This window comes from Mya arenaria, chromosome 5 (genome assembly GCF_026914265.1).
Source record: "Mya arenaria isolate MELC-2E11 chromosome 5, ASM2691426v1".
Lineage (NCBI taxonomy): Eukaryota > Metazoa > Mollusca > Bivalvia > Myida > Myidae > Mya > Mya arenaria.
The window spans coordinates 76,315,490-76,334,926 of record NC_069126.1 but is presented as its reverse complement, the minus strand read 5'-3'; the positions used below and the strand labels follow the sequence as shown (position 1 = coordinate 76,334,926).

General features: G+C 35.9%; 1 protein-coding gene across 2 annotated transcripts in view; it reads right to left on the bottom strand.

Annotated features, from left to right (window-relative positions):
- LOC128233552 (transcription factor CP2-like) overlaps positions 1–19,437 on the bottom strand; it is a 79,793-nt gene that overhangs the window by 31,879 nt on the left and 28,477 nt on the right. Inside the window, exons 3-9 of one of the 2 annotated variants that reach the window (XM_052947274.1) lie at positions 17,965–18,152; positions 17,408–17,589; positions 17,079–17,129; positions 15,678–15,754; positions 15,080–15,144; positions 13,529–13,634; positions 8,534–8,787 (exon numbers count right to left, since the gene is read on the bottom strand). In XM_052947274.1, coding sequence (XP_052803234.1) covers positions 8,534–8,787; positions 13,529–13,634; positions 15,080–15,144; positions 15,678–15,754; positions 17,079–17,129; positions 17,408–17,589; positions 17,965–18,152 — 923 coding nt within the window. Of the gene's footprint in view, positions 1–8,533; positions 8,788–13,528; positions 13,635–15,079; positions 15,145–15,677; positions 15,755–17,078; positions 17,130–17,407; positions 17,590–17,964; positions 18,156–19,437 lie in introns of both variants that reach the window. The other variant, XM_052947273.1, reaches the window with a different exon arrangement.

Here is a 19,437-nt window from a genome sequence, read left to right as displayed (position 1 = left end):
AAGAACTTAAGCCTTCGTTGTGAAAATCAGTTTCAACTTTTTTATTTTTATTTTAAGTAACAGCTACCTTGACCTTGAGGTCCCCAAATGCATTCCAATGGAAGTTCTCCATAAACTCTTCCCACATACCATGTTTTGTCATAATGTGTCAGCCCAAACTAGTTATCTATTTTTAGTAACCGTGACCGTAACTCTTCCTACATACCAAGTTTGGTAGCAATATATCAACACCATCTAAAGTTAATTAATACCAACTTTTTTTCTTTTTTTTTTAAGAGTGATGCAGACCCTAGGCACTCCTAATGCAATTGCATGAAAGGTCTCCTTATCTCTTCCTATATACCAAGTTTGGTCACAATATGTCAACCTTAACTAAAGTTATTCAACACAAACCATTTATTTTTAGTAGCAGTGACCTTGACTTTGACCATGACTCTCAGGACCCCAAACACAATCCCATAAAAAGTATCTTTAAACTCTTTGTGTAAACCAAGATTGGTCACAAGAGGTCAACTCTTACTCAAGTTATTCAGTACCAACCTTTTTTTGTATTTTAGTAGCAGTAGACGTGATCTTGACCCTAGGGGCCACAAACGCAATTCCACAAAAAGGTCTCCATAAACTCTTCCTTTATACCAAGTTTTGTCAATATATTTCAAACCTAACTTAAATTAGGTAACTTTGACACTGCCCTTCTGCCTGTCCGAACACCGACGTACATCATTCAAATAACCAGGTTTCACTTTTTGAAAACCAGGTTAGAAATATAAAAATGTGCCTGTCAAATGCAATATAAAAAAAAAATCCATAAAGAGGAGTAAAAAAAGAGTCAATCAAGAGGCCATAATTTGTATTTAGGAATTTGCTCTAAAACTTAAACCTTACACATTGTGAATTAAAACTTTAACCTTAGTCTCTAAGTCAGTCAGGGGCCATAATTTGTGTCTAGGATAATATTGAGTTTGTAACCTCATTTTGAAATGGTCCTAAACAACTCTGTGTCCCTGGGAGTTTGAGACAAGAAGGTTCAACTTTATCTGCATTTTTAAAAATGTGCTGATGATAAGGGCCATCTTTTTTTAAGGGAGTTTTGCACAATTTTATGTTTACACAATTTTATGTTAACTATTTTTATCATTGTAACCATTCCTCAGGGAATTTAGCCATACAAATCCCTGTAGTTCTTTATTGAGGTTTCGGCCTTCAGGCCTTTTTCAAAGTACTTACAAAGAAACTCTTTTTTTACATTTGAGACTAAGATGGTAATTGTAATATGCAGAATCTGTTTATTATTATTTCTTAAAGCTGCACTCTCACAGATTGAACGTTTTAACAACTTTTTTATTTTTGTCTTAGAACGATCCAACTTTTGCGAAAATGCATGGAAACCAGTTATATAAGACTGCTGACAAAATATTAGATCGCAGATTCTATATTCAAGTTCAAAAATGGATGTTTTATGCATTTTTCTCAAACCGTTAGTAATGGTTTAAGCCATAAAGCTTTAACTTTTGAACGGAAATATAAGAACCTGTGATCTGATCTTTTGTCAGCAATCTTTTATCATTGGTTTGCAGATATTTACGCAAAAGTTTGCTCTTTCCAAGACAAAAAATAAAAAGTTGTAAAAACGGTATATCTGTGAGAGTGCAGCACATGCCTTCATAGAAAAATGAATAAGTAGTGTTTAACCTAAAGGAAACAAACAGGTTTGTTTAAAAAGTGTCATTTTTGGCAAGAAATGTATTGCATGTCACTATTTGGGCAAATATTTACACCTCAACTTCCATTCCTAAAATGAAACTGCCTTTCAGCAATTGCGGTTATCATCCGATGAACACAACATCTTCAGATATGTTCAGATCGCGAATCATCGCATAACAATATACATGTAAATTTGGTATCTTGTTATTGTTTGTATTGCGTCTGCAGGTCCCATAAAATATAAATCAACATTTTAGAAAGTGTTAATTTATGATACCTTATTTCCTCGACTATAAGACGGGGAAATTGGGTCCTGATTTTTAACCTTAAAGTAGGGGGCCCTTCGTATAGGGGAGGCTAAAAGAAATTCAGAAAGAATAGAGTCAGAGTAAGGAATATTCGACTGACTGATTTTTTGTCTATTGATAACAGCCCAATAAAAATGACACTCAATTTCTACTAATTAGCAAACACTTGTACACGTAGTTTATTACAGGAGACACATTTTGCTGCCTTTATAATTAAAATATAAAAAAAATAATCACGGTGTTATTTTTTCCATGGAACCCTCAAACAGACTATCAGATTGGTGCTTACAAGTGACAGACTAGCGTTCGTGACTTTTGCACAGAAAGGCGTCCAAAATTGAGATTGTCAAAATAGCATAGACCCTGCCAATGACCTTGAGTAAGAAGGCATTTGATTGGATGCATATATGGTTTATAACTTAAAACAAGCTTTTTTATTGGTCACACCTTTCACAGAGGGCCTTGATATTTATTTTGTTGCCAAATAAATGGTTCTTCCCTATGTAAACAATTGAAGTCAACTTGGTGTTACCAAAATAAACCGTGTGCGCATTATAGCAAATATCAATCTCGATAACACTACACTAAACACCATGCGTAAGAAATGTTGAGTTGTTGAATGCAAAAAGTTTAAAGAATATAATTTGAGGGATTTTATCTTATGTTAATATTTCCATATCAAAATTGAATTGAAAGACAAAATTAATCAGCAAAATATTAGCAATAAAAACAAGAACTGTCTGTATGCTTTGTGTGCTTATCAAAAGTTATCTTTAAAACCATCTTTAAACCATAGCAACAACTCCATCTTTATCAGAGCATATTTTCATGTAATGATTAGCGGCATAAGAAGTTTGTTATATGACATATTTGTTTCATTGTGATCAGCTGATCATCGTAATGGATTAGCACTGGTCACATCAGACTATTGGTTATCTTGACACATTTTTTGTGGTATACAAGAATGCATGAAGGACAAACAAGGCTTGTGTGTTAAATTTTCTACTGACTTTTAAAACCTGCAAATTGTTGGATCTTATCAGCCCTGATACCTGCTGCATAATTTCATGAAATGATCGGCAGCATTTGCAGTTTGTTATATGTCAAAAGGGACCAATTTCAACAGTAATTAAATGAGAAGTTGCAAGCACATAATTTTTAGTTGTGTCTTCTGTGATCTACTGAATGTTTGGACTGAATCAGCCAACTAACAGATATCAATTGATCATCGTAGCGGATTAACAGCGTGGTAGGGCCGGTCTTTTGGTTATTTTGACACATTTTATGGGATATAAATTTGTGAGTGTGTGAAGGACAAAGAGGGTTTGTGTATTACATTATGACTGAGTCAAATAACACTGATGTGACTGCAACATATACTATTAATACCCAATGCCCTATATAAAAGTAATTCACTATTTTTAACTGTTTTACAAATAGTAATCAACATTACAATGTTTTAAACAGTTGACCGGTAAACAGTATAAACTTTTATCCACGCGTGAGGCTACGTCATAGGTACATCATGGGTTTTACTGAGATTCAAAAAATTAACTACATACCGTTTAAACTTGTGAATTTCCGGTATTGGTTTTGTTTTTTTAATTGTTCACGGAGAATACCCAAGTAATTTCAAGTCTCAATCGTCTATATGATCAAGATCATTACCAGACGTAAACAAATCAATATCAGATGTAAACAAACAATGTCCCAATTTGAAGATGTTTCCGAGTTGATCTCAACAATTTGCTGGAAAATACAGACTCTTTAAGCACAAAAATGTTATTAAAAATATGTTATCAGGTAATAAAACAGTTGTTGCTTGGGCATTTGTGTAACCGTCAAAACTGTTGTCCCAAGGTGGAGGGGATGACTTTTGAACTGTTGTCCTGAGGCTGATAGGCAGAGGGCAACAGTTCAGAATATCATCACCGTCACCAAGGTATTATGTGACTGCTGTTGAGACTAAGACATACAACACAGTTATGACTGAGACATATGAACGGTTATGACTGAGAAACAACATAGCAAGGACTATTGTGACTACTGATACACTATTATGACTAAAACTTATAAAACTATATTATGAAACCATTATCTTGAGCACCAAGCAGGATTTAAGCTGACAGCATGAATACCAATCCTCCAAACAGTGCTCTACAAGGTTGTGTAGTTTGATTGAAATCTCAAAAGCAGTAAAACAGTGGTTGAAACATAAACAAGAGCTGTCGTAAGACAGCGCGCTCAACTTCGCCGCTTTGACTTAGAAGTGAATACAATAACAATGTAATATTACCAAGTTTGGTCTATTTATGTCAAACCTAACTAAAATTATTCAATACATAAGGTGACTTTGATGCTGCCCTCCCACCACCCGAAAAATGACACAAGTCATTCAAATAACTTGATTTCCCATTATGAAAATGTGGTTAAGAATATACAAATATGCCTTTCAAAAGAAATTAAAATAAAATTTAAAAAAATAAAAATAAAAAAAATTCAAGGGCCATATAGTATAGCCCTCCTTGTTTTCCCTTGGTAAAAAACTGGTTAAGAATGTAAAAATGTGCCTGTCAAAAAATAAATATTCAAGGGACATAATTTGTATTTAGGGTTAAAATGTAGTTATGTTTCTTGTTGTAAGATGGTCGTAAATAATTTTGAAATTTATTAAGTGCATTGAATGAAAGGTATAGAAGTTTTTTTTTTATTAAAATCCCAGCTTGCCCTTAACTTTTACTTGCCTAAAACTTTAACCTAAGTCAATCAGGGGCCATAACTTGTATTAAGAATATGGAGTTATGTAACCTCATTGGGTGATGGTCCTGAACAATTGTGTGAAGTATTGAGTCAATTGAATGAAGGGTATAGAAGTTATTAATAAATATCCCAACATGCCCTAAAACTTTAACCGAAGTTCCATAGTCAATCAGGGGCCATAATTTGTATAAAAGATAATATGGAGTTATCTAACCTCATTATGTGATGGCTCTGAACAACTGTGTGAAGTATTAAGTCAATTGAATGAATGGTATCGGAGTTTTAAGTGAAAATCCCAACTTGCCCTAAAACTTTAACCTGCCCTTAACTTTAACCTAAGTCAATCAAGGGCCATAACTTGCATTAAGGATAATATGGAGTTATGTAACCTCATTGTGTGATGGTCCTGAACAAATGTGTGAAGTATTAAGTCAATTGAACAAAGGATATAGAAGTTATTTATAAATATCCCAACCTGCCCTAAAACTTTAACCTAAGTTTCATAGTCAATCAGGGGCAATAATCTGTGTAAAGAATAATATGGAGTTATCTAACCTCATCATGTGATGGCCCTGAACAACTGTGTGAAGTATTAACTCAACTGAATGAAAGGTATTGGACTTATAAGTGAAAATCCCAACTTGCCCTAAAACTTTAACCGGACGCCGACGCGAGTAGTATAGCACACCTATTCTTCAAATAGTCGAGCTAAAAAATGAGCATTGCTATAAAATCTCTATTATCTTGACTGCCAAGTGTGACCTTAACCTTTAAGTTTTGAAAATAGTTTTACACGTAATACAGCATTTTACATTTATCTACAGTTCAATTTTGTGAAGTCTAATTTATAACACAGAAATGGTTAAAAAACTTATGGGTTAGACAAAAAACATTGCTTGAAATATATTGTTCAATGTGACATTGATTATCAAACTTGTGCAATTGCCATCCAAAATCCCTACCAATAGTTCTCTACTGTTCTGTGGAACAACACCCCTTCCAATAGTTCTCTACTGTTCTGTGGAACAACACCCCTTCCAACAGTTCTCTACTGTTCTGTGGAACAACACCCCTTCCAATAGTTCTCTACTGTTCTGTGGAACAACACCCCTTCCAATAGTTCTCTACTGTTCTGTGGAACAACACCCCTTCCAATAGTTCTCTACTGTTCCGTGGAACAACACCCCTTCCAATAGTTCTCTACTGTTCCGTGGAACAACACCCCTTCCAATAGTTCTCTACTGTTCTGTGGAACAACACCCCTTCCAATAGTTCTCTACTGTTCTGTGGAACAACACCCCTTCCAATAGTTCTCTACTGTTCTGTGGAACAACATCACTACCAACAGTTCTCTACTATCCTGGAGAGCAACACCACTTCCAATAGTTCTCTACTGTTCTGTGGAGCAACACCACTTCCAATATTTATCTACTATTCTGTGGAGCAACACCACTTCCAATAGTTATCTACTGTTCTGTGGAACAACACCCCTTTTAACAGTTCTCTACTATTTTGGAGAGCAACACCCCTTCCAATAGTTCTCTACTATTCTGTGGAACAACACCCCTTTTAATAGTTCTCTACTATTCTGGAGAGCAACACCACTTCCGACAGTTCTCTACTATTCTGGAGAGCAACACCCCTTCCAATAGTTCTCTACTATTCTGGAGAGCAACAGCCCTTCCAATAGTTCTCTACTGTTCTGTGGAACAACAGCCCTTCCAATAGTTCTCTACTGTTCTGTGGAACAACACCCCTTCTAACAGTTCTCTACTGTTCTGTGGAACAACACCCCTTCCAATAGTTCTCTACTGTTCTGTGGAACAACACCACTTCCAATAGTTCTCTACTGTTCTGGAGAGCAACACACCTTCCAATAGTTCTCTACTGTTCTGTGGAACAACACCCCTTCTAATAGTTCTCTACTGTTCTGTGGAACAACACCCCTTCCAATAGTTCTCTACTGTTCTGTGGAACAACACCACTTCCGACAGTTCTCTACTGTTCTGGAGAGCAACACACCTTCCAATAGTTCTCTACTGTTCTGTGGAACAACACCCCTTCTAACAGTTCTCTACTGTTCTGTGGAACAACACCCCTTCCAATAGTTCTCTACTGTTCTGTGGAACAACACCACTTCCAATAGTTCTCTACTGTTCTGTGGAACAACATCACTACCAACAGTTCTCTACTATCCTGGAGAGCAACACCCCTTCCAATAGTTATCTACTATTCTGTGGAGCAACACCACTTCCAATATTTATCTACTATTCTGTGGAGCAACACCACTTCCAATAGTTCTCTACTATTCTGTGGAGCAACACTCCTTCCAATAGTTCTCTACTATTCTGTGAAGCAACACCACTTCCAAAAGTTCCCTACTATTATGTGGAGCAACACTTCTTCCAATAGTTTTCTACTATTCTGTGAAGCAACACCACTTCCAAAAGTTCTCTACTATTATGTGGAGCAACACCACTTCCAATAGTTTTCTACTATTTTGTGGAGCAACACTCCTTCCAATAGTTCTCTACTATTCTGTGGAGCAACACCCCTTCCAATAGTTCTCTACTGTTCTGGAGAGCAACACCCCTTCCATTAGTTTTCTACTGTTCTGGAGAGCAACACACCTTCCAATAGTTCTCTACTGTTCTGGAGAGCAACACCCCTTCCAATAGTTCTCTTCTATTCTGGAGAGCAACACCCCTTCCAATAGTTCTCTACTGTTCTGGGGAGCAACACACCTTCCAATAGTTCTGTACTATTCTGGAGAGCAACAGCCCTTCCAATAGTTCTCTACTATTCGGGAGATCAACACCCCTTCCAATAGTTCTCTACTATTCTGGAGAGCAACACCCCTTCCAATAGTTCTCTACTGTTCTGTGGAACAACACCCCTTCCAATAGTTCTCTACTATTCTGGAGAGCAACACCCCTTCCAATAGTTCTCTACTATTCTGGAGAGCAACACCACTTCCGACAGTTCTCTACTATTCTGTAGAGCAATACCCCTTCCAATAGTTCTCTACAATTCTGTGGAGCAACACCCCTTCCAATAGTTCTCTACAATTCTGTGGAGCAACACCCCTTCCAATAGTTCTCTACTGTTCTGTGGAACAACACCCCTTCCAATAGTTCTCTACAATTCTGTGGAGCAACACCCCTTCCAATAGTTCTCTACAATTCTGTGGAGCAACACCACTTCCAATAGTTCTCTTCTTTTCTGTAAAGCAACACCCCTTCTTATAGTTCTCTACTATTCTGTGGAGCAACACCCCTTCCAATAGTTCTCTACTATTCTGGAGAGCAACACCACTTCCAATAGTTCTCTACTGTTCTGTGGAGCAACACCCCTTCCAATAGTTCTCTACTATTCTGGAGAGCAACACCCCTTCCAATAGTTCTCTACTATTCTGGAGAGCAACACCCCTTCCAATAGTTCTCTACTATTCGGGAAAGCAACACCCCTTCCAATAGTTCTCTACTATTCTGGAGAGCAACACCCCTTCCAATAGTTCTCTACTATTCTGGAGAGCAACAGCCCTTCCAATAGTTCTCTACTATTCTGGAGGGCAACACCCCTTCCAATAGTTCTCTAATATTCTGTGGAGTCCTTCAAATATTCTCAACTATTCTGTGGAGCCCTTCAAATAGTTCTCTACTATCTGTAGAGCCCATTAAATAGATCTCTACTATTCTGTTGTAAAGTTTGATGGAAATCTCACTAAACTACACTTGACTTTTTAAAAATTCTCCCCTTACCTTAAAAACCTTGACCTGGCATGAAGCACAGTGGACCAACTTGGCGTCATCCTCCTCAGTTTCTTTTGTCTCGACCTGCAGACGGAATGGCACTCCCTTTTCTCCTCCATGTTTCTTTGCCGTAAACTCTGTGCTAATACAGTTCACTTTGACATAGATTCCTGTCTCTTTTGTTGGATCCCAGATGAAGTCTATGGCGTTGAGACTGTTTGGGTTAACATGGACACTCAGCAGTCCGTATGACAGGGGAATATCTGAAAATAATGCAAGAATGATGTTGTCATTATAAGTATCATTTCAATTTTTTTTTTAATGTCAATTGACAAAATAACTAAGTTTTGTAACAAGAGGCCCAAAAGGGCCTATGCTCTACTGGCATGGCTTTTGTGGTCATATCAATCTACAGCATGTATGTATGGGTAAAAGGCAACAGACATATAGTTTATGTTTTGTGTTTGGGCTACCTGAAAACGTAGCATGTTCAACATCTGAGCCCAGAAAGTATTGTAAGCAGATTAGTTGCATGAACTATTTTAATATGTGCCAAGTAAAAGTCATCTGACAAAAAAAAAATGCTTTCAAAACTGTACTCATAGTAAAAATTTCCGTAGTTTTAAAAGTTAAAAAAAGTTGGTCAAAAGGTCAAAGTCAAGGGCATCCTAGGACAACATTGATCAATTTGAAAAAATATTCACAATCAATTGTGCTGAGATGGATGGCACGAACACACAAAAAGATTTTCAAACCTTTCCAGATTTATGTTTACCAAACCTGTGAACCCTGGGTGTGGCCAGTAATGACACCAGGTGCATAACTTAAACATTCACAACCAATTTTGTTAAGATGAATGCGCAAACTACAGAACTTAAAGCTAAAAAATGGCCTTTGGGCTTTCAACAAGAACAAGGCAGAGTAATTCACAAAATCAATTGCAGAAGCAAAAAGCAAATTGTCTCTCAAAATCCTAGACTTGCAAATTGTCTCCCTTAACTCTAGACTTGAATTTACATGTACATGTAAACTTGGCTAAAAATAGAATTCGCTCATGCAGACCTGGCTAAAATTAGAAAGCATTTCTTTAAAACTTTCATGGCCCATAATCTAGGCATTTATGGGCAGATCTGGCTGGTTTTCGAAAGGAACCAAGCTCTAATGGATATCTAGATACTGTACAAGTTTCATCGAGATACAATCAAAACTGAAGACTGTTTTGTGTTCACAACCAATTGTTTACAGACGCACGAACGCACGACCGCACATACTACGTACACATTACCATCGCATAAGCTCTTCTGGCCTTTAGCCAGTAGAGATAAATATCAGAACAGAAATTATTAATAATAATGCATTTATCAGAACATAAATGAAAACATGAAGATCTGGGTGTGTGTTACAACTTACAGAAGCTTCTTCAGTTGAAATTATACCTTTTCCTTATATTTATATATAAGGCCACACCAAATTAATAACTGGTTCATCAGATTTCCCGCACCTATTTCTTCCGAAAAGCAAAAAAAATTTTTTTATTTTTTTATCACTTGCGCCCGCACCATCTAAAAAAAAAATAGTGTTTTTTTTACGAGCGCGAATTTGTTTAGTAGAATGTAGCCTTTTCCCTTATAACCGTGTTTTTCGATAGTAACAATTATCAAAGCACCGGCTAGTCTCAATCATGCAGCCACTCTAATTAGAGTCAATGAACGATATAGATCCAGATAGAAGAGTCTAGATGATCGAGACTAAATTGGCAACATGAAAACATTTATTTCACTTCCTGATTCTTGAAAATTACGTGAACAAATGACAATTCTACCACCATTTACAGTTTGATTAAATTTTGGAAAAATGTGTTTGTTTTAATTTGGCTTCCGCTTAGGCCTAAAAAAAATAAAATACATTTGGTTCGGGTTACCCGACCCTACCTACGGAATAGGCGCCGACCCTAACGTTTTTATAGTCAGTTTGAAAAAAAAAAATGAAAAACTAAAATAAAAAAAAATAAACATATTTTTTTTTTGCTTTTTTTTTTTTGCTTTTCAATATGTAGTTTAAATCTTAATTGCTTATATAGAAGATAACTTTAACACCATTCTCCAATGCTGAAAATGACATTCTTATATAAAGCCTAATAAAAAAAAAAAAAGCCTACCTACCCTACCTAATTTTGAAAAGGATGTAACCCTAACCAAACAATTTTTTTTTTAGGCCTTAAAGTAAACGTACATATATATACTGGGCAAGAAGTGCTGAATTTCATCGTGAATGACAGAGATTATCCAAAGTTTGAATTTGGTTAAGACATGTTTGACGGGAATTCTGATGACCGTTACCTTGAAAAGACAGTTTCCAAGCGGTCAGCTATACCTACTACACCTGTCCAGGTAAAAACTTCAGGTGTGTATTTTAACTTCTTTGTTGTAAGCAAATATGATGTATTTTTTGTATTATTTGTTGCCTTCAAAAATATACATTTAATGATTTATGCATGTTTGTTTTTATTTTGCTACAGATCAGAGTATAGTGTTTATTTAATTCATATGCAATGCATGTTCAGTAATAGAAAAATAAAGTTTGGCCAAGAAACAAGCACCACTTTTCTTGTGTTATCATCAAACCATTTCAGTAATGCATACTACATTATACTACAATAAACATTTATGTATAATATTGCTTATTAAAATTTCAGATTCCTTCAATGCAGCGGATCATGAAATTCCTGTCCCCATGAGGCAACGAGGGCGTGCTCGTGGTGGAGGCCTTGGTTGCCAATGAGTCAATGTTCGTGGACAGTAGGATGACGCTAAAAATTAACCTGACTGACATTCCTATGTGCTTCATGCAATCCCATTCACAAAAAAACATCAAACAAGCTGGATTGTGTATATTTTGTAAATATTAGTCAAAAAAGGATAAAAAAAATGGTGTCAGACTTGTGTGATTGGAAAAAGGTATGAATCACACTTTGTGTTGCGAATAAATGTTTGTAGATTTTTTAGATGTTCATGTTTTTATTTGAACTATATGTGGAAATCATTTAAGTGTTAAATATTTATGCTGATTGTTTTTTTTCTATGAAAAAATATTGCATATTCTTGAAATATTTTTTTGCTTTATAAGAAAATTGACACAACCAGTATTTGCAGTACAAAATAATTAAAAGCGTCTTTTGTATTTCTATTACTTGTCTAAATTTGAACAAGATATCTAAAAAAATAAGGAAAATCTACAAGTTTAAAAAAGATAGGCGTTTAATTCTGAGAAAGCCTAAAATCAATCTGGCGCTGGCTGGAATTTTCTGGGACATATTTGGTGCTGAAATGGTTTACAATACGGTGTAGGATTTTTGTAAAATCTCCTCCAGATCTAAGATGGCTACCAAGGCCAATCGTGTAGTCATTGCAAGAGTGATAGCTGTAGTTTATATTTGATTGCAAATGCCTATATTTATTTTGTGAGTTATTTTTCAAGTCACCTTGTCTAGTCATTTCCATGGCATGAGATATGACAATGTATTTTAATAGAGAATTATTTTTAACCAAGTTTTCCTAAGGAAAAGTGGAAAACCTAGTTAATAGATTTGGATATGCCATTGGGCTTGCAGGTGGCTGTGAACATTGGCGCTTGTGTGCAGGCTTTAACTTAGCCATGCATAGGGTATTCTGAAAAATAAAATTCAAAAAGGTTTAGAAAACTGTGGTTTTGAGTTCTCTCATTTATTAAATATTTTCAAGAAATACATTTGCTTGATCTCAAATAGCATTTGTTTGATCTCAAAACTAATATTTGTATAGAATTATATTTGAGTGTTATCATTCTTTCACTGGATGTTATCCTTGTACTGTTTACAATATCATTGTTTAGTTAATAAGTGAATAAAATGTGAGCAAAAGTGAGTTAAATGACTATATTTGTTCGCTCTTCGCTCGCTCCCCATTTTTGCTAAATGCAAAACAAATATTTTTATTATTATTTCGCTCGCTCGCCCCATTATTTTTTGAAAAAAATCCGATGAACAAGTTTTCAATTTGGTGTGGCCTAACAGTTTTAATCCAGAGGTAGATTGTGTAAAACCCTTAACGGATATTCTACAATTACAATATGGAAAATCATTAAAAATGAAAAGAACTTTTTAAACAAATTGTTTTTTGAAGTAATATTACAATTACAAATTTTACACTTAAGGAATACAACCCACCAATAAGACAGTTCTCTGATAGCTCATTTCACCATAACGTTAAATGTTGATGCCTGGTGGACCCATGCACATTTGGTAATAGTTTAAAGGGTATTGCTTGCTAAATACTTATATATGTAAAACAATGACCCAAACTTAATTACATGTCAAGTTATTATAGTTTGTACTTTTGCTTTTTATCTGAACTTAAATCAGACTTAAAATGACTTTAGCAACATTTCAAGGCTAAAAAGGAAGACAACTCTGTATTTGACTTTTTCTATCTCAAAGGATGACAACTCTCTATTTGACTTATTCACTTGAAGGTAACTCTGTATTTTACTTATTTACCTAAAGGAAGCTAACTCTGTATTTTACTTATTCACCAAAAGGAAGACAACTCTTTATTTTTACTAATTCACTAAAAGGATGTTAATTCTGTATTAAACTTATTCATCCAAAAGATGACAACTCTGTAGTTCACTGATTCACCAAAAAAAGGCAGCTCTGTATTTAACTTATTCACCCAAACGATGACGACTCTATAGTTTACCTATTCACCCAAAGGAAGACAACTCTGTATATACCTTATTCATTCAAAGGATGACAACTGTGTATTTCACTTTTCACAAAAAGGAAAAAAAAACTCAGTACCTTCTATTTTACACACAGGAAGACAACTCTTTAAAACATTTTCTCATACAGAAGGAAAACTCAGTATGTTTTCATACAAAGGAAGGCAACTCCATATTTACTTTTCACAACAAGGAAGACAACACATTTCTTACTTTTTCACACAAAAGAAGTCAACTCTTCCTTACCAATGTCAAGAATTCTCTCTCCTGGCCTCATGTTCATCCATGTGTCCAGCTGTTCTTTCTCCATATACTGTAGTCTCCTGTCATGAAACATCACTCGAACTGTGCTCTAAAATCAATGTACAGTTTAACACTTTAGGCCTAAAAAAAAATTGTTTGGTTAGGGTTATATCCTTTTAAAAAATAGGTAGGGTAGGTATTCTTTTTTTTTTTTATTAGGTTTAGAATGTCATTTTCATCGTAGCGGAATGGTGTTAATGTTATCTTCTGTATAAGCATTTAAGGTTTCAAAAACTAAATATTGAAAAGCAATTAAAAAAAATATATATATATATTTTATATTTTAGTTTTTCATTTTTTTTTTCAAACTGACTATAAAAACGGTAGGGTCGGGGCCTATTCCGTAGGTAGGGTCGGGTAACAAATGTATTGTTTTAGGCCTTAGCTACTAGGTTCTACATGACTATAGTGTGTGTAAAAATATATATAAAAAAATTTATTACAGTTTTCAAAGTTACCTTATTAATAGCAAAACCTGACCGTTTTTACATTCTCACGTATAAAACCCATTATGGTGCCTTTAATAGTATATCACTTCATCTCAAGTTATAACAGTAAGAACCATACAATGATAAATAACAAAACAAGAGCTGTCACAGAGACAGCACGCTCGACTATTCGGCCGCTTTTCAGTGTAATGATTGAAAAGTTTTGGCGAAACATGCATGGATCACTGTAAAATTAAATTAGAATGATGCCTGCAAAGATTTGTGTAAAATTCAAAAACATTCAGCCTTTAATGACTTGATGGAAATAGTATGCATTTCCATAAAAACAGTCTGAAAACTAGTAGTACACAAAGTAACAGATTTTTAATAGTATTTCTATGATTTGTTAAAGGGTAATATACTTTAAATAAATCTGTTTGTAAATAAAGGGGCAAAAATTATATAATATGCAAGATAGAGTTATCTTACTTGATTAATTAAGAAGGTTGAATGGTTGGGAGCCTGTGTATAAAGTTTCAATGCAATACATGATGTATTCGCTGAGGTAAAAGGTTACATGCAAAACCTTAACCAGAATTTCTATGTCGAATAAAAAAGGGCCATTCTTTGAATTTAATGCCATCTAGAGTTATCTTACTTGGTTATTTAAGTAGATTGGATGGTTGAATACCATTGTATAAAGTCTCAATGCAATACATCAAGTAGTTGAGATATTAACCTATGTGTGCTTACATGCAAAACCTTAACCAGAATTTCTAAGTCAAATAATTAAGGCCCATAATTTGCATTATAATCACAAAAGTGTTATCTAACTTCATAAATTTAATAGGTTAGATAGTTGGGAATACATATCTATAGTTTCAATGCAATACATGATGTACATTGTATTTGCTGAGATATTGACTTAAAGGTGGTTTCATGCAAAACCTAAACCAAGGTGTGACACCGACACTGACGCTAGGGTGAGTAGTATAGCTCTCCTTATGCTTTGAATAGTCGAGCTAAAAATCACATCTGATAAAATACATAATCAAAGACATTATACCCTAAGATAGCCCTCGTAGTCCGTGAGATCACCCAATTTCTTCAACTTAATCTCGTACGACTGGCCTGAAACCGTAGAAAGTGAAATATTATATTGACAGTCACATACATTTATATTCATATCCATTTTGTTTCTCTATTACTATTTCTTAGTGACCAACAAATTCTGCAAAAACAGGCAATGGGGAAATAATGAGATGGTAGTTGTTGTTGTTACTAATAGGAATTTCTCTCATTTATTTAACAAAGTTTCTTTAAGTTTAGATAATTCATGAATGAATGAAAAGGACAGTTTCTCTACTGATGAATCAAAGTTTTCCATATTTATTCTACAACTTTTCATGTTACTGATTTAAGGGTCATCTACCTGTCTGTTTGTGTGGAGTGGGAGATTTGATGCGATGTGGTAAATGGGAGTGCTAGTAATGTCAATACACCAAACACAACGTCAATACACCAAACACAACGTCAATACACCAAACACAACGTCAATACACCAAACACAGGGGAACACAAATGGATTTTATTGACAAACATGCATTGAAAAATAAACGGCAAAGACTAAAATATCCCTTTTTCCAATAATAGCCAATCCTGACCTTGGTTCAAGTACGTAAGAGTTTCCTCATTCACTTTGACCGCTGGGGACGTCGCAGCTCCGAGAATATACTGGTAACTGGGAAAGGAAGAAAAACACCATGGTTTAAAGCATGTTCAAATATTTGTTGACCAACCTAGGCTATAGCCCACAGTTTGGTTAAAGTGAAGAAGGGAAATCATTTACAAAATTAATCCATACCTTAGCGTGTGAAATGATAATCACCTTTATGTACCTCCCTACATAACAGTTACAGCCCAGACACGACCAACTATACTGTATATGCATATATACAGCATTCCATAATGATAAACCTGTAAGTATGGCCATGACCTTTGAGGTAGGGATGTGGTCTTCCACGCAACTTGTCATCTTTACGATACACATGTGCTAAGTGAAATCCCTCCATGCATGACAAAGTTACAGCCCTCACACGACCAACTATACATGTATGAATATATGCAGCATTCCAAAATGATTAAACTCTAAGTGTGACCTTGAACTTTGAAGTAGGGTCATGGGTCTTGCATGCGACAAAACGCCTTTATGTACCGAAAAAATGTGCCAATTGATTTTAAAATTCCTCCCTGCGTGACAGTTACAGCCCAGACACGACCAAATATACTGTATATGCATATATGCAGCCTTCCAAAATGATTAAACTCTTAAGCTATATCTTGAACTTTGAGGTAGAGTCATGCACCTTGCACGTGACATATGACCTTGAACTTTGAGGTAGGGTCTTGTGTCTTGCATGCAACATTTCATCTTTATGTAAGAAACACATGTGCAAAGCAACTTCAAAAACCCTCTGTGCATGACAGGGTTACGGCCCACGTAATACCTTGAACTTTTAGGTAGAGTCATGCACCTTGCTCTTGACATGTTGTCTTTATGTAACACATGTGCCAAGTAATTTTAAAATCCCTCTCTGCATGACCAAGATACAGCCCAGACACAAAAATGTATGGAGGGGCGATTTTAATATGCCCACCTTCGAATCTCATATGGTTGTAAGTACATTTAACATGGGAAAATTCACCTTTTATGATAGGGGCTGAAATAAGGCTACTTCCCAATTGTCAAAAGTAACAAATTGGCTTCATAAAAATTGAGCAAATTTTGTTTCAATGATTTTAAAATAGGATTAAAACACAGCAGTCAAAAAAATATCTAAATTTAAAAGAAAACAAATCATAAACCAAACAGATAAGCTATGAAGTTAACAAGATAAACACTATTTTTCACTTATTTCACTTTTTTCCCCAATTATATTGATTCAAATCGCAAGGGTTTTCCAAAAAAGAATGGCTATGCCTCTTCCCAATTTTTACTGAAAAACCCTGAAAGCTCTTTTAATTAATATTCACCCAATACTAAGATATTAACAAAGATAACTTACCCATTGTCAAGATTCTCTTGCTTAAACACAGGTAATGCCATCAGAGCTTCACTGAAAATTGACATACAATAAGTATTATTATGTGAGAAAAGTTTTAAAAAAATTAAACACTTTTATTAAAATGTTAAACTGTGCCAAAAGATCATAATTTAGGCAATATTTTTATATGACCTCCATTGTAATGGCAAAATGCAGCCATGCATGGCAACTGCTTGAATTCCTGATGAGATATTATAAGTTTTCTTATTCATGCTTTATATAGTAAAAGAATAAACTGTTTATTAAAAATTGTATCTACCACCATACACAAGACTAAAACACACACATACCTCATGTTGTAAGTGGTGGACCCGAGTTCCGCCCCGAGTCCCGATAGTGAACCATCAAAGTCTGCTGCGAGCCCGCCATCGATGTCCCAGTTGGAGATTGAAGTGTTACCCGGGAAATTGTGAGACATGTCTTGAATCGCCAGTGTCTTCACATCTGAGTAATGACTGATTGAAGGTTTTACCTGCAAGATAAACCTTGCAAAGCGATTTTCATTAAAACAAGATACATGCCAAGTATGAAGATGGCAGTCGTACTCTGCCTTGATTGAGAGTATTCATTGTCAATTATGGTAGGTGGCACGCTGTAATTGCTCCAACCAATGTATTAAGAGGGATTCTAATAATAGGTATGTTCAAGCACCGAAAAGAGTAACATGACCTTGTAAAAAAGATCGTTTTACTTTTGCCTTTGTCTGCAGACAATGTTAATAAAGAGTCATCAAAAGTTACAAACAAACTTTCTCATCTTCACCCTATGATAAAAGTTTGTCCAAAGGCTTTGAAGCCTGAAACTGTGATGATTTAAAATATCACAAGTTAATCACCTTAGCTTTTACCTCAGTATAAATCCCAGGCGATGCCGCTGTATCTATGGAGTCGTCGTACTGCGATGTTTTCTGCCGCTTGCCGGAGTATGGCGAAGACTGGCCTTTAGATTCATTGGTGGCTGCCGACCAAGTGAATGACATCTGCCCAACACTTTGTCCTTCACCTACACACGCCACTTTAGTTATCGGGCCACCAACTGCTGGAAATAAATAAGTGGGGTAAGCAACTGCTGGAAAAAAATAAGTGGGGTTAACAAATGCTGGAAATAAATAACGGCGGTTTACAAGCAATTGCCAGAAATATAAAAGTGGGGTAAGTAACTGTTAGTAATATTAAAGTGGGGTAAGCAACTGTTAGAAATATTAAAGTGGGATTAACAAATGCTGGAAATGGAAAAGTCGGGTTAGCCATTGAACTGGCTCTAGCAGTTGCTGTGAACAGCAAACTGGGGTCAGCAATTGAGGGTCTCAAATAGACAACTGGGATCAGCAATTGCTGGAAATAAACAACTGGGGTCAGCAATTGAGGGAAATAGATAACTGGGGTCAGCAATTGAGGGAAATAGACAACTGGGGTCAGCAATTGCGGGAAATAGACAACTGGGGTCAGCAATTGCTGGAAATAAACAACTGGGGTCAGCAATTGAGGGAAATAGATAACTGGGGTCAGCAATTGAGGGAAATAGACAACTGGGGTCAGCAATTGAGGGAAATAGATAACTGGGGTCAGCAATTGAGGGAAATAGACAACTGGGGCTAGCAATTGAGAGAAATAGATAACTGGGGTCAGCAATTGAGGGAAATAGATAACTGGGGTCAGCAATTGAGGGAAATAGATAACTGGGGTCAGCAATTGAGGGAAATAGACAACTGGGGTCAGCAATTGCTGGAAATAGACAACTTGGGCTAGCAATTGAGAGAAATAGACAACTGGGTCATTAATTGAGGGAAATAGACAGCTGGGGTCAGCAATTGAGGGAAATAGACAGCTGGGGTCAGCAATTGAGGGAAATAGACAATTGGGTAACCAATTGAGGGAAATAGGCAACAGGGGTCACCAATTGAGGGAAACAGACAACTTGGGTCAGTAATTGAGGAAAATAGACAGCTGGGATCCACAATTGAGAGAAATAGACAACTGGGGTCAGAAATTGAGGGAAATAGACAACTGGGGTCAGCAATTGAGGGAAATAGATAACTGGGGTCAGCAATTGAGGAAAATGCACAGCTGGGGTCAGCAATTGAGGGAAATAGTCAACTGGGGTCAGCAATTGAGGGAAATAGACAAATGGAGTCAGCAATTGAGGGAAATAGACAAATGGAGTCAGCAATTGCGGGAAATAGACAAATGGGGTCAGCAATTGCGGGAAATAGTCAACTGGAGTCAGCAATTGAGGGAAATAGACAACTGGGGCTAGCAATTGAGGGAAATAGACAAATGGGGTCAGCAATTGCGGGAAATAGTCAACTGGAGTCAGCAAT